This window comes from Ursus americanus, chromosome X (genome assembly GCF_024610735.1).
Source record: "Ursus americanus isolate L20-20 chromosome X, mUrsAme1.1.p, whole genome shotgun sequence".
NCBI lineage: Eukaryota > Metazoa > Chordata > Mammalia > Carnivora > Ursidae > Ursus > Ursus americanus.
In genome coordinates this window covers 53655591-53678009 of record NC_142164.1, presented here as the reverse complement: position 1 = coordinate 53678009, position 22419 = coordinate 53655591, and the positions used below count along the sequence as shown (strand labels likewise).

The window sequence follows — 22419 nt, the reverse complement described above, 5'->3', positions numbered from 1 at the left end:
GTACAGATTTGGTGAAGATTATTTAACTTCGAATGACTGGATATACACTGATGAACATTGTTCAATGATCTTTTGATCCTTTAAGACATTTGAAGTAAATAGCTCTTTTCTTATCATTTCCTTAAGAGAGGAAGCCATAAAACAAGGTGAGGGCAAACAGGATAACAATACTGAATTAAGTAAAATAAGTTATGGCTCAGAATCGAGTAGAAAGAAGGAGGGGAGAGTCAGTTTATAAAATTGAAACATTGAATGAGAAAAACAGAATCTTTCATGCTAGACTGATATACAATATTGATGTACAATGAAAGAAAATAACACCAGCACAGTGTTTGAAAAATGAATTGGGCAATGGTACCTCTGTGTAAGGTTGCTAGAAGTTGTCTTCATTTAAGAAGTCGAGTTTGTCTTACATTGATAGAGCTTTGCTACTGCAAAATTGATAGAGTAAGGTTTAACTTAAACTTTTTTTGTGAACCAAAAGTCATTTTTGGAAGTGTTCTCTATCTGAACCTCGTATGTTTTTGTGGCTTGGGCTATTTAATACAGTGTTTCAGTATTTTGTCAAAAGCCCAATTAGTCAGCTTTTAAACTGCATTTTTACTAAAAAACAATAGAAATATCATAGGCAACATTAGAAAGTAATATTTGAAATATATTGGATGACTTGAGAATAACTTGATCCTAATGTTCAATGACTTATAATTCTCTTCATTGTGGTGACAGCATCCAATGATGTATTCAGTACACTAACTGTATTAGAGTCATGGAAGCCAGATACTGACTTTCTATTTTATTATTTTATGGATTAACATTTGCAACTGCAATTCCTGAACTGCTCACACTAGGGTGAAGAATGTGCAAATGGAATAGATCAGATAAATGCTATAAGTTTAGCCTCAACTCATCAGTTAAAAACACTAATAAATCTGTAAGAAAAGACAGTCTAGATAGCAAAAGTGGCAGGTTTTGTTACTACAGCCACTCCAAGAGAGTGCACTGCTGGTTATATAGCCTGTTTTAAATAATAGGTAGATTTAAAAAATCTACTGAGAGTGGGGGTCCTTTGTTCCTGGTGGTCTCCTGGCAGCTGTGGAAATGCTAAAAAAATCACATCTTATTCTTCATCTCTTAGCTCTTTACCCTTTTACCTCTCTGCACAGAGACTTAATCACTTCACATTCTATACAATCTGAATTCTGTTGAGTCACTATCTCAGGTCTCAGTATCATGCTTTAACACTTGGGATCAAACGTAGCTTTAAGGGCAGGGGGTATAACTTTGAGTTTCTCACAACAAGTAAGCTGTATTGCAAAGTGCTGCCTTGAAAATGTAATCTAAACTAAAGATTAGTTTTTTATGGTTTTAATGTTTGCCATAACTATGTTGAGAAATTTGGTAGAAAGGAAAGTATTGGTCTTTTGGTAATCAATGAAAGTAGTCTTTAAATAAAATCCTATGACTCTTGGTAATTAAACAAGATTGAGGAGGCAAGTATGGCAAGTGATGGTATTTCCAAAAAGAGTACATTTTTAACCTGATCTTTGTTTTTGTCTGTTTTTCAACAGTTCCAGGCCTGGCAGGCCTCCTAAGCGTTCTTTGGGAGTGTTGCAGGACAATGCTCGCCTTCTGCCGCATTCAGTCCCCGGCCTTTTATCACCAGGACTTATCACTCCAACAGGTAATAAAATCCATCTGATGATCAGCCTTGTCTGTTCATGCTGCCCAGCATTAGAAATAAACAAATATTGATCTAACTGCCTTGTCCTTCAGAGCTTTTCAAGCTGTACTAGAGGTTACAGTATTGAATTTTTAAAGTATTCTTGAAAACAGTTTTGTTACTCTAGTGACTCAAATCAAATGGATATGACTCTTTAAAAAAATTGTCATTTCCTTGCAGGAAATCCCTTTCGAGGCCTTATTGTATGTATATTTTTGTGTGCTGGGGGCAGGGATGAGGGGTACTAGCCAAACCAGCCTTGTCTCAAAGCCTTCTATAGAATGCAGCACATCTACTTACTTACATGTTTCAGTAATATATATTTTTCTTTGTTTTTAAGGTTTTTGAGCATCTGTGTATCTTGTCCAGTTTTAATCTAGGTTAAAAAGTAGAAAGAAGATGTACCCTTGGTAGAGAAGCCTTATGATTAGAAAAGAACATCCAAATGGTCATTGTCTTAATAATTCAGTGTTTATCAACAACATGATAAACAGTGCTCCCCTAAAAATACCAGTTTCTTACTTTAGTATTGCACTTTTTAATTCTCTATAAAAGAATTTAAAACTGCATGAAATGCTTAAAAATAAGCTTAATATTTCTTTAACTAAACCTTTAAAAATTATTAAAGTTATTACATGGTAAAAAATGAAAAAGAATTTAATGACAATGAGATTTTTATACCTTTCACCATACAAAATTTTATAAAGAACCTGCTGTACATGGTATTATGTCTAAGGTAATGAAAAATTGTATGAGTAGCAGTCCTTGTCAACACTAGAACTAGAGAGAGGACATGTAACCTAATAATTGCACTAAAGTGTGATACAGACTATAATACAAGTACATACCAGGTGCTATAAGATCACAGAGATGGGAGCAACTAAGTCAGTTTGGTAAGTTGGGTAATATAGAGAGAGATGGAAACTTTCAAGCTATGTTTTATAGACTGAATGTCAGATAGGAGAAGAATCAGTGAAAAACATTCTAGACAGAGAGAAGACTACAGACAGATAAACACTAGTGAGAAAGAGCCCAGTGTGTTAGGGGGAATATCAATTAAGTTGAAGAGACAAGAGCAGATATTTGAGGTGGGAGACTCATAGGCAATATGTTTAGAATAGAAAGTGTGGGGAAAAGCCAACTTGTGAAGCTAACTTTTTATTTATCAGGGTTAGAAGGTTAGGATTTTCCCTATAGACCAGTGGTTTCCAAAGTGTCTTTCAAGGACTTTCCTTACCTGCTGATGTGGAGTTCGAGAAGTATTTCCAGATTCCCCATTTCTGCTTCAAAATTTTATATATCCTATAGTACTTTGTTTAATTTTTTTTTAAATGCTGTATGGGGTGCCTGGGTGGCTCAGTCTGTTAAGCATCTGCCTTCAGTTTAGGTCATGATCTTGGGGTCCCGGGATTGAGCCCCACATCAGGGAGCTTGCTTCTACCTCTCCCTCTGGCCCTCCCCCTGCTCATGCTCTCTCTCTTTCACTCTCTCTATCTTGAATAAATTTAAAAAATCTTTAAAAAATAAAAATAAAAAATAAAAAACCTGCTGTAAGTAAAAAGAACCACTGTTAAGGCTTTGGGGGTTAGAAAATGATTTTTTAGACTAAGTATTTATAAACAAATTCTGATACAAGAATAAAACAGTCTTGTGCATATAAAATAATATTGAGGGGATAATAGTGCTGGAAATATACCTTGGTGCTCAATAGATGATAATCTATTTCTTAACTTATAAAATACATTGACAGAGCCTAGAAATAGTACCATGTAAATAATCAGATCCATGTCCTGATTTTGAGGGAATGTGTAGATGAAAGAAAAAAGGATTTTAAAACTACCTTGAAGGTAATGTACTCTTGAGTAAACTTTAGTACCTTAACTATTGAGGAAAATCTGTAATATTTAAGTTTGTATTATATACCAGGCATGGGTGCTAAGTGGTTTGTTGTTGTTGTTGTTGTTTTTAGTTAACATATAGTGTAGTGTTAGTTTAAGGGGTAGAATTTAGTGTTTCATCACTTGCATATAATACCCAGTGCTCATTACAATAAATGCCCTCCTTAATGCCTATCACCCAGTTACCCCATCCCCCCCACCCAGCTGTCCTCCAGCAACCCTCAGTTTGTTCCCTATTGTTAAGAGTCTCTTATGGTTTGCCTCCCTCTCTGTTTTTATCCTATTCTATATGCACTTCATTTAATCTTCATTGTAGACTTATGGATATTGTCTTCATTTTTCAAGTGAGCAATTTATGGCTCTGTGAGTTTAAATTAATTCCATAAGGCCACAAAGCAATTGAATGGCAGAACTGGGTTTCACGTCCAGGTCTTTTGAACTCCAGAGCCCATACTCTTTCTTCATCATCACGATGTCTTATAGTACCTGTAAGAACCCAGTCTGAGGCTTTCTCTTCCTCCTAATTTACTTGGCTTATATATTTCACCTTCCTTGGTGCCTCCTTCCTTGGATTAGGGATTTGGCTTTCCCTCCTACAGCTTGAATTTATCCCAATGAGAGACATCGAAAGAAAAATCCTCAAACCAAAATCTTAACCCTTTGCTTGTGCCTAGAATGAGATGATAGAGATAGATAAGGTATTGAATGGGGAAAAGCATGAGCACTTCTGTCTAAAAGACAGAAAGTAGAAAAAACATTAAACAGGAGGAGGAGGAATATGCCCAGCTTTATAGTAATTCCTCTCCTTAATTTACATGAATTTATTTTACATGCCCAAGAATATCCTACTTGCCTATAGCCAAATGTAAGAAAAAAAATGCTTTGTAAAACCAAGTAGAAATAATTCTGGGATTATGCATATTTTGGATTAGACATACCACTTCACTCCTCCATTCACAAAGATAATTGAGAATCAATTCTCAATTTAGTTATCAGAAGGTTTCATATTTGACATTGTACTTACTAAGCATTTCAAACGTAACTTTCATTAATTTCATTTTGAATAATTTTTGAAGAATTCAGTTGTTATATTTTTTAGGTTTTTATTCAAATTCCAGTTGATTTTTTTTTTGGTTCCAATTTTTATTTGACTTTATTTATTTATTTATTTATTTATTTATTTATTTACTTGAGAGAGAGAGAGAACCTGAGTGGCAGGAGTGGCAGAGGGTGAGGGAGAGAGAGAATCACTCAAGCAGACTCAGCACTGAGTGTGGAGACTGACTCAGGGCTTGATCCCATGGCCCTGAGATCACAACCTGAGCCCAAACCAAGAGCTGGATGCTTAACTGACTGAGCCAACCAGGCACCCCTAAAGTTTTTATTTAAATTCCAGGTAGTTGCATACAGTGCAATATTAGTTTCAGGTGTAGAATTTAGTGGTTCATCACTTACATACAACACCTATTTCTTATCACAACCAGTTGATATTTCTAATATGGTCTTTATGGGTTGAGATTTATCCATTTTTCTCCCAAATGATTATTGAAATGTTTTACAGTGCTTTCTGGCTTCAGGTGCTTGTGTCTCAATTTGTGTGTGTGTGTGTGTGTGTGTGTGTGTGTGTGTGTGTGTGTGTGTGTGTGTGAAGAAAGAGATAATGTCATACAGCTGTGTACAATTTTACATACAACTGAATAATTATTGAAAAGTGTTTGCTGGTACCTCCTGCTTCTGAGTTACATATGAGTAGAAGCCCCTCTGAACCTTGCTAAATTTGCCTAAGTAAAGGAACTTATTCTATGTTTTTCTTAATTTAAATTCAACTTCCCATCACATAACACAGCATTGGTTTCATATGTGGTATTCAACAATTTATCAGTTGCATATAACCCCTGGTGCTCATCACATCATGTGCCCTCCTTAATGCCCATCACCCAGCTACCTCATTCGCCCACCCACCTCCTCTTCAGCAACCCTCAGTTTGCTTCTCAGAGTTAAGAGACTCTCATGGTTTGTCTCCCTCTCTGATTTCCTCCCATTCTGTTTTCCCTCCCCTGCCTTATGGTTCTCTGTACTGTTTCTTACATTCCACATATGAGTGAAACCATGTGATAATTGTCTTTCTCTAATTGACCCTTTTCACTTAGCATAATACCCTCCAGTTCCATCCACGTTGATGTAAATGGTAAGTATTCATCCTTTCCGATGGCTGAGTAACACTCCATTCTTCCATACCCATTCATCTGTTGAAGGACATCTCAGCTCCTTCCACAGTTTGGCTATTTGTACATTGCTTCTATGAGCATTGGGGTGCATGTGTCCCTTCTTTTCACAACATCTGTATCTTTGGGGTGAATACCTAGTAGTGCGATTGCTGGGTTGTAGGGAGCTCTATTTTTAAGTTCTTGAGGAACCTCCATACTGTTTTCCAAAGTGGCTGTACCAGCTTGCATTCCCACCAACAGTGTAAGAGGGTTCCCCTTTCTCCACATCCTCACCAACATTTGTTGTTTCCTGTCTTGCTAATTTTAGCCATTCTGACTGGTGTGAGATGGCATCTCATTGTGGCTTTGATTTGTATTTCCCTGATGACAAATGATGTTGAGCATTTTTTATGTGTCTGTTGGCCATTTGTATGTCTTCTTTGGAGAAATGTCTATTCATGTCTTCTGCCCATTTCTTGACTGGATTTTTTTTTTTTTGCATGTTGAGTGTAATAAGTTCTTTTTTTTAATTTTTTTAAAGATTTTATTTATTTATTTGACAGAGATAGAGACAGCCAGCGAGAGAGGGAACACAAGCAGGGGGAGTGGGAGAGGAAGAAGCAGGCTCATAGCGAAGGAGCCTGATGTGGGGCTTGATCCCATAGCACTGAGCCGAAGGCAGACGCTTAACCGCTGTGCCACCCAGGCGCCCTGAGTGTGAGAAGTTCTTTATAGAACTTTAATACTAGCCCTTCATCTGATATGTCATTTGTAAATATCTTCTTCCATTCCATAGGTTGCCTTTTAGTTTTGTTGACTGTTTCCTTTGCTGTGCAGAAGCTTTGTATCTTGATGAAGTACCAATAGTTCATTTTTGCTTTTGTTTCCTTTGCCTTTGGAGGTGTATCTAGCACTAAGTTGCTGTGGCTGAGGTCGAAGAGGTAGCTGCCTGTATTCTTCTCTAGGATTTTGATGGATTCCTGTCTCACATTTAAGTATCTCATCCATTTTGAGTTTGTCTTTGTCTATGAGTAAGAGAATGATCCAGTTTCATTCTTCTGCATATGGCTGTCCAGTTTTCCTAGCACCACTTATTGAAGAGACTGTCATTTTTCATTTGGATATTCTTACTGCTCTGTTGAAGATTAGTTGACCATAGAATTGAAGATCCATATCTGGGCTCTCTATTCTGTTCCATTGATCTATGTGTCTGTTTTTGTACAAGTACCATGCTGTCTTGACAATCACAGCTTGGAAATAGAGCTTGAAGTCAGGCATTGTGATGCCTCCAGCATTGGCTTTCTTTTTCAACATTCTTCTGGCTATATGGGGTCTTTTCTGGTTCCATACAAATTTTAGGATTCTTTGTTCCAGCTCTGTGAAAAATGTTGATGGCATTTTGATAGGGATTGCATTGAATGTGTAGATTGCTCTGGGTAGCATAGACATTTTAACAATATTTATTCTTCCAATCCATGAGCATGGAATGTTTTTCTATCTCTTTGTGTCTTCCTCAATTTCTTTCATAAGCATACTGTAGTTTTAGAGTACAGATCCTTTGCCTCTTTGGTTAGATTTATTCCTAGGTATATTATGGTTTTGGGGACAATTGTAAACAGGCTTGATACCTTAATTTCTGTTTCTTCACTCTCATTGTTAGTGTATAAAAAAGCAACTTATTTCTGTGCATTGAGTTTGTATCCTGCCATGTTGCTGAATTGCTGTATATGTTCTAGGAATTTTGGGGTGGAGTCATTGGGGTTTTCCACATAAAGTATCATGTCATCTGCAAAGAGTGAGAGTTTAACTTATTCTTTGCCAATTCAAATTCCTTTTATTTCTTTTTGTTGTTTGATTGCTGAGGCAATTTGCTGGAGAGTTTTAATCAAGAAAGAATGTTGTATTTTGTCAAATGCTTTCTCTGTATCAATTGAGAGGATCATATGATTCTTGTCCTTTCTTTTATTAATGTGATGTATCAAATTAATTGATTTGTGAATGTTGAACCACCCTTGTAGCCCAGGAATAAATCCCACTTGGTTGTGGTGAATAATCTTTTTAATATACTGTTGCATCCTATTGCCTAGTATCTTGGTGAGTATTTTGGCATCCATGTTCATCAGGGATATTGGTCTGTAATTCTTCTTGATGGAGTCTTTGGTTTTGGGACAAGGTAATGCTGGCCTTATAGAACACATTTGGAAGTTTTCCTTCCATTTCTGTTTTTTGAAACAACTTCAGTAGAATAAGTGTTATTTATTCTTTAAATGTTTGGCAGAATTCCCCTGGAGGCCATCTGGCCCTGGACTCTTGTTTGTTGGGAGTTTTATGATTACTGCTTAAATTTCCTTTCTGGTTATGTGTCTGTTCAGATCTTCTATTTCTTTCTGTTTCAGTTTGGTAGTTTATAAGTTTCCAGGAATGCAGCCATTTCTTCTAAATTGCCTAATTTATTGGCATATAGTTACTCATAATATGTTCTTAAAATTGTATTTCCTTGGTGTTGGTCATGATCTCTCCTCTTTCATTCATGTTTTTATTGATTTGGGTCCTTTCTCTTTTCTTTGTGATAAGTCTGACTAGAGGGTTATCAATCTTATTAATTCTTTCAAAGAACCAGCTTCTAGTTTCATTGATCTGTTCTACTAGTCTTCTGGTTTCTATTTCATTGATTTCTCCTCTAATCTTTATTATTTCTTTTCTCCTGCTTGGTTTAGGCTTTATTTGCCATTCTTTCTTCAGCTCCTTTAGGTGTAAGATTAGCTTGTGCATTTGAGATTTTTCTAATTTTTTGAGAGAGGCTTGTATTGCAATGTACTTCCCTCTTAGGACCGCCTTTGCTGTATGCCAAAGGTTTTGAACAGTTGTGTTTTCATTCTTAGTTTTCATGAATTTTTAAAAGTCTTCATTAATTTTCTGCTTGATCCATTCATTCTTTAGTAGGATGCTATTTAACCTCCAAGTGTTTGAGTTCCTTCCAAATTTCCAAATTGAGTTCAATTTCAAAGCATTGCAGTCTGAAAATAGGCAGGGAATAATCCCAATCTTTTGATATCAGTTGAGACCTGATTTGTGACCCAGTATGTGATCTATTCTGGAGAAAGTTCCACATGCACTCGAGAAGAATGTGTATTCTGTTGCTTTAGGATGGAATGCTCTGTATATATTGGTGAAGTCCCTCTGGTCCAAGGTGTCATTTAAAGCCCTTGTTTCCATGTTGACCTTTGGCTCATATTATCTGTCCATTTCTGTGAGTGGGGTGTTGAAGTCCCCTACTATTATTGCATTATTATCTATGTGTTTCTTTATTTTGGTTATTAATTGGGTTATATAATTGGCTGCTCCCACATTAGGGGTATAAATGTTTATAATTGTTAGATTTTCTTGTTGGGTAGACCCTTTAAGTATGATATAGTGTCCCTCTTCATCCCTTACTACAGTCTTTGGTTTAAAATCTAATTTGTCTGATATAAGGCTTGCCCTCCCAGCTTTGTTTTGATGTACATTAGAATGATAGATCATTCTCTACCCCCTCACTTTCAATTTGGAAGTGTCTTTGGGTCTAAAATGAGCCTCTTGTAGACAGCATATGGATAGGTCTTGCTTTGTTATCCAATCTGACACCTTGCGTCTTTTGATTGGAGCATTTAGCCCATTGGAAGAAATGAATTTAGTGCCATTGTGTTAATGATAAAGTCCCTGTTTCTGTTGATTGTCTCTGTTTCTTTCTGCTCTATGTTACTCTTGGGCTCTCTCTTTGCATATAGGATCCCCCTTAGTATTTCTTGCAGGGCTCTCTTTTTGCTTATAGGATCCCCCTTAATATTTCTTGCAAGGCTGGCTTGGTGGTCACATATTGTTTTAGTTTCTGTTTGTCCTAGAGCTTTTTATCTCTCCTTCCATTCTGAATGACAGCCTTGCTGAATAAAGTATTCTTGGCTACCTGTTTTTCTCATTTTTTACCCTGAATATATCATGTCAGCCCTTTCCTGCCTGCCAGGTCTCTGTGTTTAGGTTTGATATAAGTCTAATGTTTCTACCTCTCTAGGTTAGGAACCTCTTATCTTGAGCTACTTTCAGGATTTTCTCTTTATCTCTGAAATTTGCAAACTTCACCATTATATGTTGGGTTATTGATCTATTTTTATTGATTTTGAGAGGGGTTTTCTCTACCTTTGGACGTGAATATTGTTCCCTTCACCAGATTAGGGAAGTTCTCAGCTATGATTTGCTCAAATACACCTCTGGCCCTCTCTTTCTCTCTTCAACCTCAAGCACCCCAATCATTCTGATGTTGGTAAGTTTCATGACATCATTAATTTCTCAAAACCTTTGTTCATGGGCTATTAGTTGTTTTTCTCTCTTTTCCTCAGTTTCTTTCCTTTCCATCAACTTGTCTTCTATGTCACTGGCTCTCTTTTCTGCCTCGTCTACCTGAGCACTTTGAGCATCCAATTTAGACAGCATAAATTTAGAGTATTTTTTATTTTGGCCTGATTAGATCTCATTTCTGCACTAAGAGATTCTCTAGTGTCTTTTATGCTTTTTTCAAGGCCATCTAGTAACTTTGTAATTGTTATCCTGAATTCCAACTCTGACATTTTAGGGAGTATATAATTTCACAGGGTGGACAAAACAGGGTGATCTAGTTGGTCTTGAATGTATTTTGGTCTGTGTGTTAAAAGAAACTAAATCCCAAAATTGCAAAGAAAACAAAACTCATGTATATACAGAAATAAAATTGAATAGAGTGAAAGGAAGCCAAAAAGGAAAACTATATCTATAAAATGTAAATGTAAAAAATGAAAGTTAAAAAAAAAGACTTAAAGAGTTGATAAAATAAGTAACTAGTTGAAAAAGGAAAAAAGAAAAAAAAGAAATGGAAAATTTTAAACTGACAGATAAATGAGTCATGAGAGAAAAACCTCAAATTCTATACACTACTTTCCCCTAGCGCTGGAGTTTTACAGTCCTGTGTGCTCCAAAAACTTGGTATTAGCTTGGTGTTCCTGTTAGTCTTCTGGGGGAGGGACATGCTGTGCTGCTTCTCAAGTGTCTTTGCTTGGGAAGAATTGCACTGTTTCTTGCCAAGGGGCCAGGCTCAGTGTAAGCTTGTCCTCTGTGTGGCTTTTGTTCCCTGAAGCTTTCTGTGCCTCTTTAGAGGATCAAAATAAAAATTGCTATGCCCCGATCTCCAGCCCCAGAGCTAAGAGATCACGGTCCCCTCTCTCCAGTAAACCCCCAGGGATAAACCGTCTTCACTTTCATGTGTGCCAAACTCTGCAGACTCCTGCAGTGCACATCCACACCGATCCTCTTGTGGGAAGGCAGAGGGTCCCATGTTACTGCACTTTGTAGAGCCCTGGCATGGAAAGAAGTCACTGAATGATGTGTGCACCTGCTCTGTCCCTCCCAGGGGGAGGCAGAGGGTCACCTGTTACTGTCCTTTACCGGGTTCCTGTCCTAAGAGCTGTTGCCAGTTCATGCATGCACCCACTCCACCTCTCCCAGGGGAACATGAAGGGATCCCGAGTTCCTGTCCTTTGCCTTGTCCCCATGCAGACAGCAGTCACCCAACAGAACTGTGGCTCCTGGTTTATGGCTAACTGAGCTGAGAGCCCCCTCCCAGACTCACTGACCCTGACTAGCATACCCACTCCAATGCTTGGGAACTCTACCAGCACAGGCACCCCCATTATTTCTGTGACTCCAGAGATCCTGAGACCACACTGTCCCACCTAGAATATTGCCCTTTTTCACCCCTTAAGCTTCTTTAAGGCAGGGATGTCTCTCACTGGAGCAGATTTCTAAGGGTTTTGATTTTGCCTTCTGGGGCTATATCACTTTCTGGTAGTCAGCTTACTGAGACTCCCTCTCCCAGCCATTTATCTTCTGATAGCTTGCAGAAAGTGATTGCTTTTCTACATGTAGAGTTCCAGATTCTTTTCTCTGGTTGAATTCTTGGGTGTTCAGAATAATTTAATAGTTATCTAGTTAAATCCAAGGGACTGGATGAAACGAGGTCCCCTACTCTTCTGCCATCTTGTCTCCTCTATACACTTGTTTGTATTATTTCTTTCCATTTATAACTTAAAAATGGTGTCTAATGGTAACAAAATGATCAGGGTGTCTCTTTTCAGATATTGTGATGTTTTTGCACATTATTTTTGTCTTTAAGTTGTTTTCCCCCCAGCAGTTGCAAGCAAAAAACGCAAGCGAAAAGGATTAGAAATGGTTAAGACATCATCCTCTGATTTATTTAAGAAGAGTTCTTAAATTATTCCTATAGCTTGACATTTACATCTTTATACAACAGAACTTGATTCATTCAAACTCCACTAATTCAGAATTTGAAATAATTCAGACAGTGGTTATTTTAAAGTCGCTAATGTTAGCAAAAATATCATACTTAACAAAACAAAACTATACACAAGAAAGAAATGTACATGGGTATAAGCATGTGCATTGGTATAGGATTAAAATACTGGACAAGTTTAAATTTCCTTAGGTACCTAGAAAGTACTTTAGCAAGATCTGATTCTATGCAAATAATCAAGATACTAATTATTAATGATAGGTCTTTATTCACTAAAATAGGACGCATAGGATCTATTCTTGAATATTGCCTGATATCCATTTAGATATTACACCTATGTATAGATATAAATATATATAATCTAAATATCCATTTATATATTACACCTACATAACTATAGATAGATATAGTATCTATCTCCATCTCTACTGATATATATATATATATAATATTCTTTCTTTCCATTTAACAGATATTTATTAAGTATATGTATAATATATATATATTCTTTCTTTCCATTTAACAGATATTTATGAAGTATTTATTCTGCACCAAACAATATGAGAGAATGTTATAACACCTTAAAATAAAACTCATTTTGTAGTCAGAGTTTTCCCAAATTTCATCCAGCCTTTTCCTTAGTTATTACAAAATGATGAAGTTTGACTGTTTTGCCTTTATATATTGAACTGCTTGATATTCTGAACATCTCATGTCTCTGTCTCTGTTCCTATTGTTCAATTCATATCTTAATTACTAATAGCACATTAATACATAATAATCCTATTTTTTGGTATTTTGTTGTAAAGTCTTTTGGTGTATAGGGAGAAAAAAAAAGAGGGAATATTATCTCCATCATTCTCTGCAGCTCTGTAGAAGTGCTAATATCCCTGGATCACATTTAAAGGATGGATTAGCTGTGTGTGCCTTTGAATTTTCTAAAATATGAGTGCTCTCCTTTCTTCAGCTTAGGAAGCATTTCAAATAGATGTGGAATTTGGCTTGAGAGAGATTTAAACTGACAGTTTACAAGGAAGTAATATAGTGCTTCAGATGAAATTCATGTAGTGTTCATTTCTTAAAAGGTAGCAGATTCTTTGGCTTTTTTTGTTTGTTTGTTTTGCTTTGTTTTTTTTTTAAGATTTTATTTATTTATTTGACAGAGATAGAGAGCCAGCGAGAGAGGGAACACAAGCAGGGGGAGTGGGAGAGGAAGGAGCAGGCTCATAGCAGAGGAGCCTGATGTGGGGCTCGATCCCACAACGCCGGGATCACGCCCTGAGCTGAAGGCAGACGCCCAACCGCTGTGCCACCCAGGCGCCCCTGCTTTGTTTTGTTTTTATTCTAGCTTTATTGTGGTAAAATATTTTTAGGAATTTTAGCTGTTCTCCAAATCCCTGAACCAGTGAAGATACAATGTCGTAATAGTGCTACAACATTCAACTCAGAATTGGCAGAACCATAACTAGAAACATGCCAAGTCCTGGCAATGTGATGTCAACTTTATGATATGATAATAATGCCAATTAGCCTGGTCATATTGCTGGAATCAGTGTCCCTTCTTTTTCATGATGCATTTCATATTCTCAATCAGTTTGGATGCTAAGAAGTGGTCTTAAGGAGGACAGAGAGGCCTTAGGCATTTATTTTGTGAGTATAAAAAAGAGAGATCAACCTAGAAAAAAAAAGCCTTTTTGATGGTTGCTTAAAACATGTCTGTTTCTATGACTGTCTTTGGGTTTTTGAATGTGCAATAATGTAAAGCATACTTCATATCACACAAATGGTAAACTGCTATGTCATTACATTTTCTTAAAGGTATTTCTTGTGTGTTCAGGAAGACCATTGTTCTAATAGGAGCCAGAAGTTAAATTACTTATATTTTCTTTTTTTAAATAATTTTTTATTATATTATGTTAGTCACCATACAGTACATCCCTAGTTTCTGATGTAAAGTTCCATGATTCATTATTTGTGTATAACACCCAGTGCACCATGCAATACGTGCCCTCCTTAATACCCATCACCAGACTATCCCATTCCCCCACCACCCCCTTCTGAAGCCCTCAGTTTGTTTCCCAGAGTCCATAGTCTCTCATGGTTCATTCCCCCTTCTGTTTACCCCCCCCTTTCTTCTTCCCTTTTTTCTCAAACTGATCTTTCTACTTCTTATGTTCCATAAATGAGTGAAACCATATGATAATTGTCTTTCTCTGTTTGACTTATTTCACTTAGCATTATCTCCTCCAGTCCCATCCATGTTGCTGCAAATGTTGAGAAATTGTTCTTTTTTGATGGCTGAATAGTATTCCATTGTATATATGGACCACAACTTCTTAATCCAGTCATCTGTTGAAGGGCATCTCGGCTCCTTCCACAATTTAGCTATTGTGGACAATGTTGCTATGAACATTGGTGCATATGGCCCTTCTCTTCACTACGTCTGTATCTTTGGGGTAAATACCCAGAAGTGAAATTGCTGGATCATAGGGTAGCTCCATTTTTAACTTTTTAAGGGACCTCCACACTGTTTTCCAAAGGGGCTGTACCAACTTGCATTCCCACCAACAGTATAAGAGGGATCCCCTTTCTCCACATCCTCTCCAACATTTGTTGTTTCCTGCCTCGTCAATTGTTGCCATTCTAACTGGCCATTCTGTTGCCATTCTAACTGGTGTAAGGTGGTATCTCAATGTCGTTTTGATTTGAATTTCCCTGATGGCTAATGATTTTTGAACATTTTTTTTATGTGTCTGTTAGCCATTTGTATGTCTTCACTGGGCAAGTGCCTGTTCATATCTTCTGCCCATTTTTTGATTTGATTATTTGTTTCATGTGTATTGAGTTTGAGAAGTTCTTTGTAGATCTTGGATACCAGTCTTTTATCTGCAGTGTCATTTGCAAATATCTTCTCCCATTCCATGGGCTGCCTCTTAGTTTGTTTCTTTGTTTTTTTTTTTAATTTTATTTATTTATTTCACAGAGATAGATGCAGCCAGCAAGAGAGGAAACACAAGCAGAGGGAGTGGGAGAGGAAGAAGCAGGCTTCCAGCAGAGGAGCCCGATGTGGGGCTCGATCCCATGATGCCAGGATCATGCCCTGAGCCGAAGGCAGACGCGTAGGGACTGAGCCACACAGGCGCCCCTGAGTCTTAGTTTTTTTGACTGTTTCCTTGGCTGTGCAGAAGCTTTTTATCTTGATGAAGTCCCACAAGTTCATTTTTTTCTTTTGTTTCTCTTGCCTTTGGAGATGTGTCATAAAAAAGATGCCGTGGCCAATGTCAAAGAGGTTGCAGCCTATGTTCTCCTCTAGGATTTTGATGGATTCCTGTCTCACATCGAGGTCTTTCATCCATTTGGAATTTATCTTTGTGTATGGTGTGAGAGAGTGCTCATGTTTCATTCTTTTGCATATAGCTGTCCAATTTTCCAGCACCATTTATTGAAGACACTGTCATCTTTCCACTGGATGTTTTTCCCTGCTTTGTCAAAGATTAGTTACCAAAGAGCTGAGGGTCCATTTCTGGGTTCTCTATTCTGTTCCATTGATCTATGTGTCTGTTTATGTGCCAGTACCATGCTGTCTTTGTGATCACAGCTTTCTAGTATCGCTTGGAATCAGGCACCGTGATGCCCCCAGCTTTGTTTTTCCTTTTCCACAATTCCTTGGCAATTTGGGGCCTTTTCTGGTTCCCCACAAATTTAAGGGCTGTTTGTTCCAGTTCTTTGAAAAATGTTATTGGTATTTTGATCAGGATGGCATTGGAAGTGTGGATTGCTCTGGATAGCATAGACATTTTAACTATGTTAATTCTTCCGATCCATGAGCATGGAATATTTTTCCATCTTTTTGTGTCTTCTTCAATGTCTTTCAAGAGTGATTTGTAGTTTCTAGAATATAGATCCTTTACGTCTCTGGTGAAGTTAGTTCCGAGATAACGTATGATTTTTGGTGCTATTGTAAATGGAATGGATTCCCTAATTTCTCTTTCTTCAGTCTCATTGTTCATGTATAGAAATGCAACTGATTTCTGAGCACTGATTTTGTAGCCCGCCACATTACTGAATTGCCATATAAGGTCTAGTAGTTTGGGGGTGAATTCTTTTGGGTTGTCCATATAGAGTATCATGTCATCTGCGAAGAGAGACAGTTTGACTTCTTCTTTGCTGATTTGAATAACTTTTATCCCTTTTTGTAGTCTGATTGCTGTTGCAAGGACTTCTAGTACTATTTGAATAATAATGGTGAGAGTGGGCATCCTTTTCGTGTTCCTGATCTTAAGGGAAAGGCTTTCAGCTTTTCCCCATTGAGAATGATATTTGCTGTATGCTTTTCATAGATGAATTTTATGAAATTGAGGAATGTACCCTCTATCCCTCCACTCTGAAGGGTTTTAATCAGGAAAGGATGCTGTATTTTGTCAAATGGTTTTTCTGCATCAATTGAGAGGATAATATGGTTCTTGACTCTTTTCTCATTGGTATGATCTATCACGCTGATTGATTTGTGAATGTTGAACCACCCTTGCATCCCAGGGATGAATCTCAATTGGTCATGATGGATAATCCTTTTAATGTACTGTTGGATCCTATTAGCTAGGATCTTGTTGAGAATTTTGGCATCCATATTCATCATGGAAATCGGTCTGTAATTCTCCTTTTTGATGGGGTCTTTGCCTCGTTTGGGGAACAAGGTAATACTGGCCTCATCAAATGAGTTTGGTAGTTTTCCTTCTGTTTCTATTTTTTGAAACAGCTTCAGGAGAATAGCTATTATTTCTTCTCTGAATGTTTGGTAGAATTCCCTGGGGAATCCTTCAGGCCCTGGACTCTTGTTTTGGGGTAGGCTTTTAATCACTGCTTCAATCTCTTCAGAATTAATCCTTCTGCTTAAAAAAATCAATTTCTTCCTGTTTCAGTCTTGGTAGTTTATAGGTTTCCAGGAAGGCATCCCTATCTTCCAGGTTGTTTAATTTATTCGCATAAAGCTGGTGATAAAAGTTTCTAATGATCCTTCCTATTTCGTTGGTGTTGGTTGTGATCTCTCTGCTTTCATCCATAATTTTATTAATTTGGGTCCTTTGTCTATTCTTTTGAATAAGTTTTGCCAGTGGCTTATTGATCTTATTTATTCGTTCAAAGAACCAGCTTCTAGTTCTGTTGATCTGCTCTACTGTGCTCCTGGTTTCTAGTTCATTGATATCTGCTCTAATCTTGATCAACTGCTTTCTCGTGCATGGGTTAGGCCTGTTCTTCTGTTCCAGCTCCAGCTTCTTGAGGTGAGAATATAAAAACTGCATTGTAGATTTTTCTATTCTTTTGAGGGAGGCTTGGATGGGTATGTATTTTTCCCTTAGGACCGCCTTTGCAGTGTCCCATAGGTTTTGGACCATTGTGTTTTCATTCTCATTGGTCTTCATAAATTGTTTAAATTGATTTTTAGTTTCCTGGTTTACCCAATCATTCTTGAGCAGGATGGTTCTTAATTTCCAAGTGTTTGAGTTTCTTCAAAATTTTTCCTTGTGATTGAGTTCCAATTTCAAAGCATTGTGGTCTGAGAATTTGCAGGGTATAATCTCAGTCTTTTGGTATTGGTGGAGACCTGTTTTGTGACCCACTATAAGATCTATTCTGGAGAAAGTTCCATGTGCATTAGAAAAGAATGAGTATTCTGTTGTTCTGGGGTGTAGTGTTCTGTATATATCTATGAGGTCCATCTGGTCTTGTATGTCATTCAGAGCTCTTGTTTCTTTGTTGATATTCTGCTTAGGTGATCTGTCTATTGCTGAGAGTGGAGTGTTAAGGTCCCCTACTATTAACACATTTTTATCTATACGTCTCTTTATTCTGGTTAAAAGTTGTCTTGTGTATGTAGCTGCTCCCATGTTGGGGGCATAAATATTTATAATTGTCATATCCACTTGTTGGATACATCCTTTAAGAATAATATAGTGTCCTTCTGTATCTGTATCTACAGTCTTTAGTTTAAAATCTAATCTGTCTGATATGAGAATTGCTACCCCAGCTTTCTTTTGAGGTCCATTGGCATGAAAAATGGTTTTCCATCCCTTCGCTTTCGGTCTGGATGTATCTTTAGGTTGAAGATGAGTCTCTTGTAGACAGCAAATGGATGGGTCATGTCTTTTTATCCAATCTGCAACCCTGCGGTATTTTATGGGAGCATTCAGCTATTCACATTGAGAGTGATTATTGAGAGATATGATTTTAATGATTTCATGTTGCCTGTGAAGTCTTTGCTTCTTTAGATCATAAATTTCTGTTCTGTATCACTCTTGGGGCCTTTTTACTTTTATAGAACCCCCTTAATATAGCCTGTAGAGCTGGTTCGGTGGTTATGAATTCCTTCTGTTTCTGCCAATTCTGGAAGGTCTTTTTCTCCCATCAATTCTGAATGGCAGACTTGCTGGATAAAGGATTCTTGGCTGCATGTTTTTCTCCTATAGAGCTTTAAAAATATACTGCCAACCCTTCCTCTCCTTCCAGGTCTGTGTAGACAGGTCTGACATTATTCTGATACTTTTGCCTCTGTACGTGAGAAATTTCTTTGCCCTGGCCACTTTCAAAACTGTATCTTTGGATCTAATATTTGCAAACTGCACTATGAGGTGACATGGCATAGGTTTGCCGTGGTTGACCTTGGGAGGGGTCTTCTCTGCGTCTTGAACACGAATACTTGTTTCCTTTGCTAGATTAGGGAAGTTTTCGCTACAATTTGTTCAAATATCTCTTCTAGACCTCTCTCTTTCTTCATCCCCTCAGGGATGCCGATGATTCTGATATTGGAATGTTTCATTCAGTCAGTAATCTCTCGTAATCTACATTCTTGAGATTTGATTTTTTTGAGCCAAGTTTCTGTTTTAACTTTCTATTCTACCATCCCATCCTCCAATTCACTAATTTGTTCTTCTGCCTCCTTTACCCTGGCTGTCAGAGCATCTAGTTTTGACTGCATTTGATTCATAGCATTTTTAATTTCTGCCAGATTCGCTCTCATTTCTGCCCTTAAAGATTCTATATTCTCGTTAATATTTTCGTTAATATTTTTTTCAAGTCTACACATCATCTTGACCATTGTTACTCTGATCTCCATTTCTGATAATTTGGTTATATCCATATCCATCAGTTCTGTGGCAGAGGCCACAGACTCATTATCTTTTCTTTGCTGGGGAGGATTTCTCCTCATCATTCTGATGAGGAGAGGTTGTGAGGTTGCCCAGAGCCCAAATTATTGATCAGGACCCAGGCAGTATGCACTTGTTTTATAGGTATCTTAGAGATGTGGGCTTGTTGATTTTTCAGCCTGCCTTCTCGGAGAGGGACCTGCTGTGCCGATAATCAGGCAACCCTATTCGGGTAGAGTCTCCCTGTCCCCTGCGAGGTGGGATGGGGCTAGGCACAACGCGAGCTGGTATTTCCGGGCTTTTGTTCTCTGGCAGCTTTCCCTGATGGTTTTCTGTGACTCTTCTGAGAGTCAGAGCAGCAGTGGCCATATCCTAGCCTCTGTCTCAGAACAGAGAGATCACAGTCCACTCTCCACTGAGCTCTCTTGGCCTCTTTAACTCTGTTTCTGTCGGTGCTGCCAAAAAACCTGCAGCGTCTTGTGTTGTGCACCCCACAGCTGGTGTCCCAACCCTCACTTCCAGGGCCCACACGTCTCTGTCATTTTTGCTTGTAACACTGCCAGCCACCTCCGGTTCCTGTGCGCTCCCGAGCCCTCTGTTTCAGTGTGGTTCGCGTGCTCTCAGCCGGTTTTCAATCTGGTCACGCCTTCGCTCCTGAGCTCCCGGTTTCAGTCTAGTTCAAGTGTGCGCTCCGTAGCTCCGGTTTTTAGTTTGGATGCGCACGCTCCCGAGCTCCTGGTTTTAGTGTGGTTCCAGTGCGTGCTCAGGAGCTCCTGTTTTCAGTCTGGTCCCGCGCGCGTTCCTGGGCTTATGGTCTCAGTCTGTTTTCTTGCGGGTGCTGGTCCGCGAGTCCGGCCAGCTCCCCAGTGCAGGAGGCTACTGCTTCCTGGCGCCCAAGAGTGGCAGCTCCTTCCCCCTTCCGTTTATCTTCCAACATCTATGCGCGGATTCACGGCTTCCCGCTTCATACCTTAATACTCAGCGCTGGAAATGTTCATTTGTAGAGATCCATGTGCATCTTCCTGCATCTCAGGTTGATTCCGTGGGTTTTCAGGATTGTCTGGTACATAACCTGCTCGACTCAGGGGACCGGCTGAAAAAGGGGACCGCTTCCCCCTCGCCATCTTTTCCCTCCTCCTCAAATTACTTATATTTTCTAACGCAGTGTAGAGTTTAGACTTAGTAAGCAATTTTAATTTCTCTACTAGATAAAAAGCTTAACTACATGACTTTGATAATAAGAACCCCATTCATTCTATTAGCTGAATCTGGATTTCCCAAATCTCAGTTTCTGTGTTAATGGGTTTTTTCTTTCTGAATGTTTTATAAGTATTTTAACATAAAAATGTCTGTACCCAATTTTTTTAGACTCCTGTCAATTATGTTTGTCCTGAATGAGTGTCTCATAGAGCAGAACCCAGTGCTTATTTCCAACATGGGTAGAGGAGATAACTTGGAATTTAAGCAAATTTTACCAACTGATTGATGGTGGTGGTGATGATGATGATGATGATCTATATAGTGTTTTTATAAAGTACTTCTACATCTTTAAGGTGTCTCTATGTGTATGCATGTAGCTAAGCTTTAAGTTTAAAAAGAATGATTTTCAAAACTTTTTTTCATTTAATCTTTTCAGCAATCCTGTAAGCTTAGTGTTAATATTTCTGACTAACAGATGAGGAAAACGAGTTTTCAGTAAGTTCACTGACTTGGTCCAAATTTCAGAGGGAGTAATGTGTGGAGCCATGTTTCTGGACCATTAATTTCTTTTTTTCCCTTTTCAATATTTATTTTATTTTTTTAAATTTTAAATTCTAGTTAGTTAATATACAGTGTAATATTCATTTCAGGTGTATAATATAGTGTATAGTATACAACACTTCCATGCTCATCACAAGTGCACTCCTTATACCTCATCACCTCTTTAACCCACCTCCCAGTGTGGTAACCATCAGTTTGTTCTCTATAGTTAAGAGTCTTGACCATTAATTTCAAAGCCCAGGTCTCTGGACCATTAATACCATAATTTTACAAATACACTGAACTATATCTTTCATGCAAAAGCTTGGTATTGAAAATTTAGGCTAGAAATCTTCAGGGTTATATCAGAACTACTTAAGTATGAGAGAGAAGTTGTTTGGTGTTTCAGAAGTAGGAAATCCTAGAATAGTCCATGTAATTAACTGTTGGTGACTGTATAACTTCAATAAAATAACACTTTAATGTTTTCTGTTCCCCTTTTTTTTGTTCTTACAGATTTTACAATGTGGGGTAGCTAGTATAATTAGATGTGGCTGTAATTTTTCTTTCCATAGAGAATAATCACAATCTTCAGAATGATTGCAACCTGCCTTTCTTGTAGAGAAAGGTAACAAATTGTTTTTTTGTGATGATTCTTGAGTAAATTACTTTGATATAGGTGGATTGAATTAATATGATGAAGTTAATAAGAAATAGAAATGCTGCCAAACACCACTAGTCTGGCTGCAATGTTATTTCACATTTACAGTTCTAACTTCCCTCTGTGTTGAGAGGATCACTGATGACTACACACTGTCATTGTGATAAGTGATATATCCCACAGTGCCCTGCTTTCCATCTGGTCAATCCTTAATCTATCCCAAAATAAGAGATCTTATAAAAATCACATAGTCACAAGCCAAATAGTGGATTGTAGAAAGTCACATTTGCATCTCCAGAGCTCATCCTCCAACCTCATTTTTCCCATCACATGGAACTTACATGAAATGAAATATACAACTCACCTATTACATGTGTTATTCTTTCAAGTGTCTGCCCCTTATGCTGACTTGTTTTTCCCAGGGGAGAAAGTGTACATTTAAATAGCACAATAAAACTTTCCATTCTACAATATACCTGACAGATGATAAGCTGTCTTGTCACTAGTTTATTTTATTGGAAGCAGTGGATGGATGGATTGAAATAATCCATTAAACTAAAGCCTATAGTTAGGAAAATGCACTAAGTATTAATCATTCAAAGAATCATACAAAACAAAAATAAATTTCCTATCATTTTCTATTAAAGCAATAGAGGGTAATAAGATTTAGAATCTACAGGCATCACCTTCATTTTGTGACCAGAACTGATTAACAAAAAATAGCTTGAGACCTAG

General features: G+C 37.8%; 1 protein-coding gene across 1 annotated transcript in view; it reads left to right on the top strand.

Moving 5' to 3' along the window:
* The window catches only part of DACH2 (dachshund family transcription factor 2), an 813807-nt gene that overhangs the window by 368870 nt on the left and 422518 nt on the right, over positions 1-22419 (top strand). The window contains exon 3 of the mRNA XM_087860071.1: positions 1569-1681. Within this exon, the coding sequence (XP_087716197.1) occupies positions 1569-1681 (113 nt within the window). The remainder of the gene's footprint in view (positions 1-1568; positions 1682-22419) is intronic.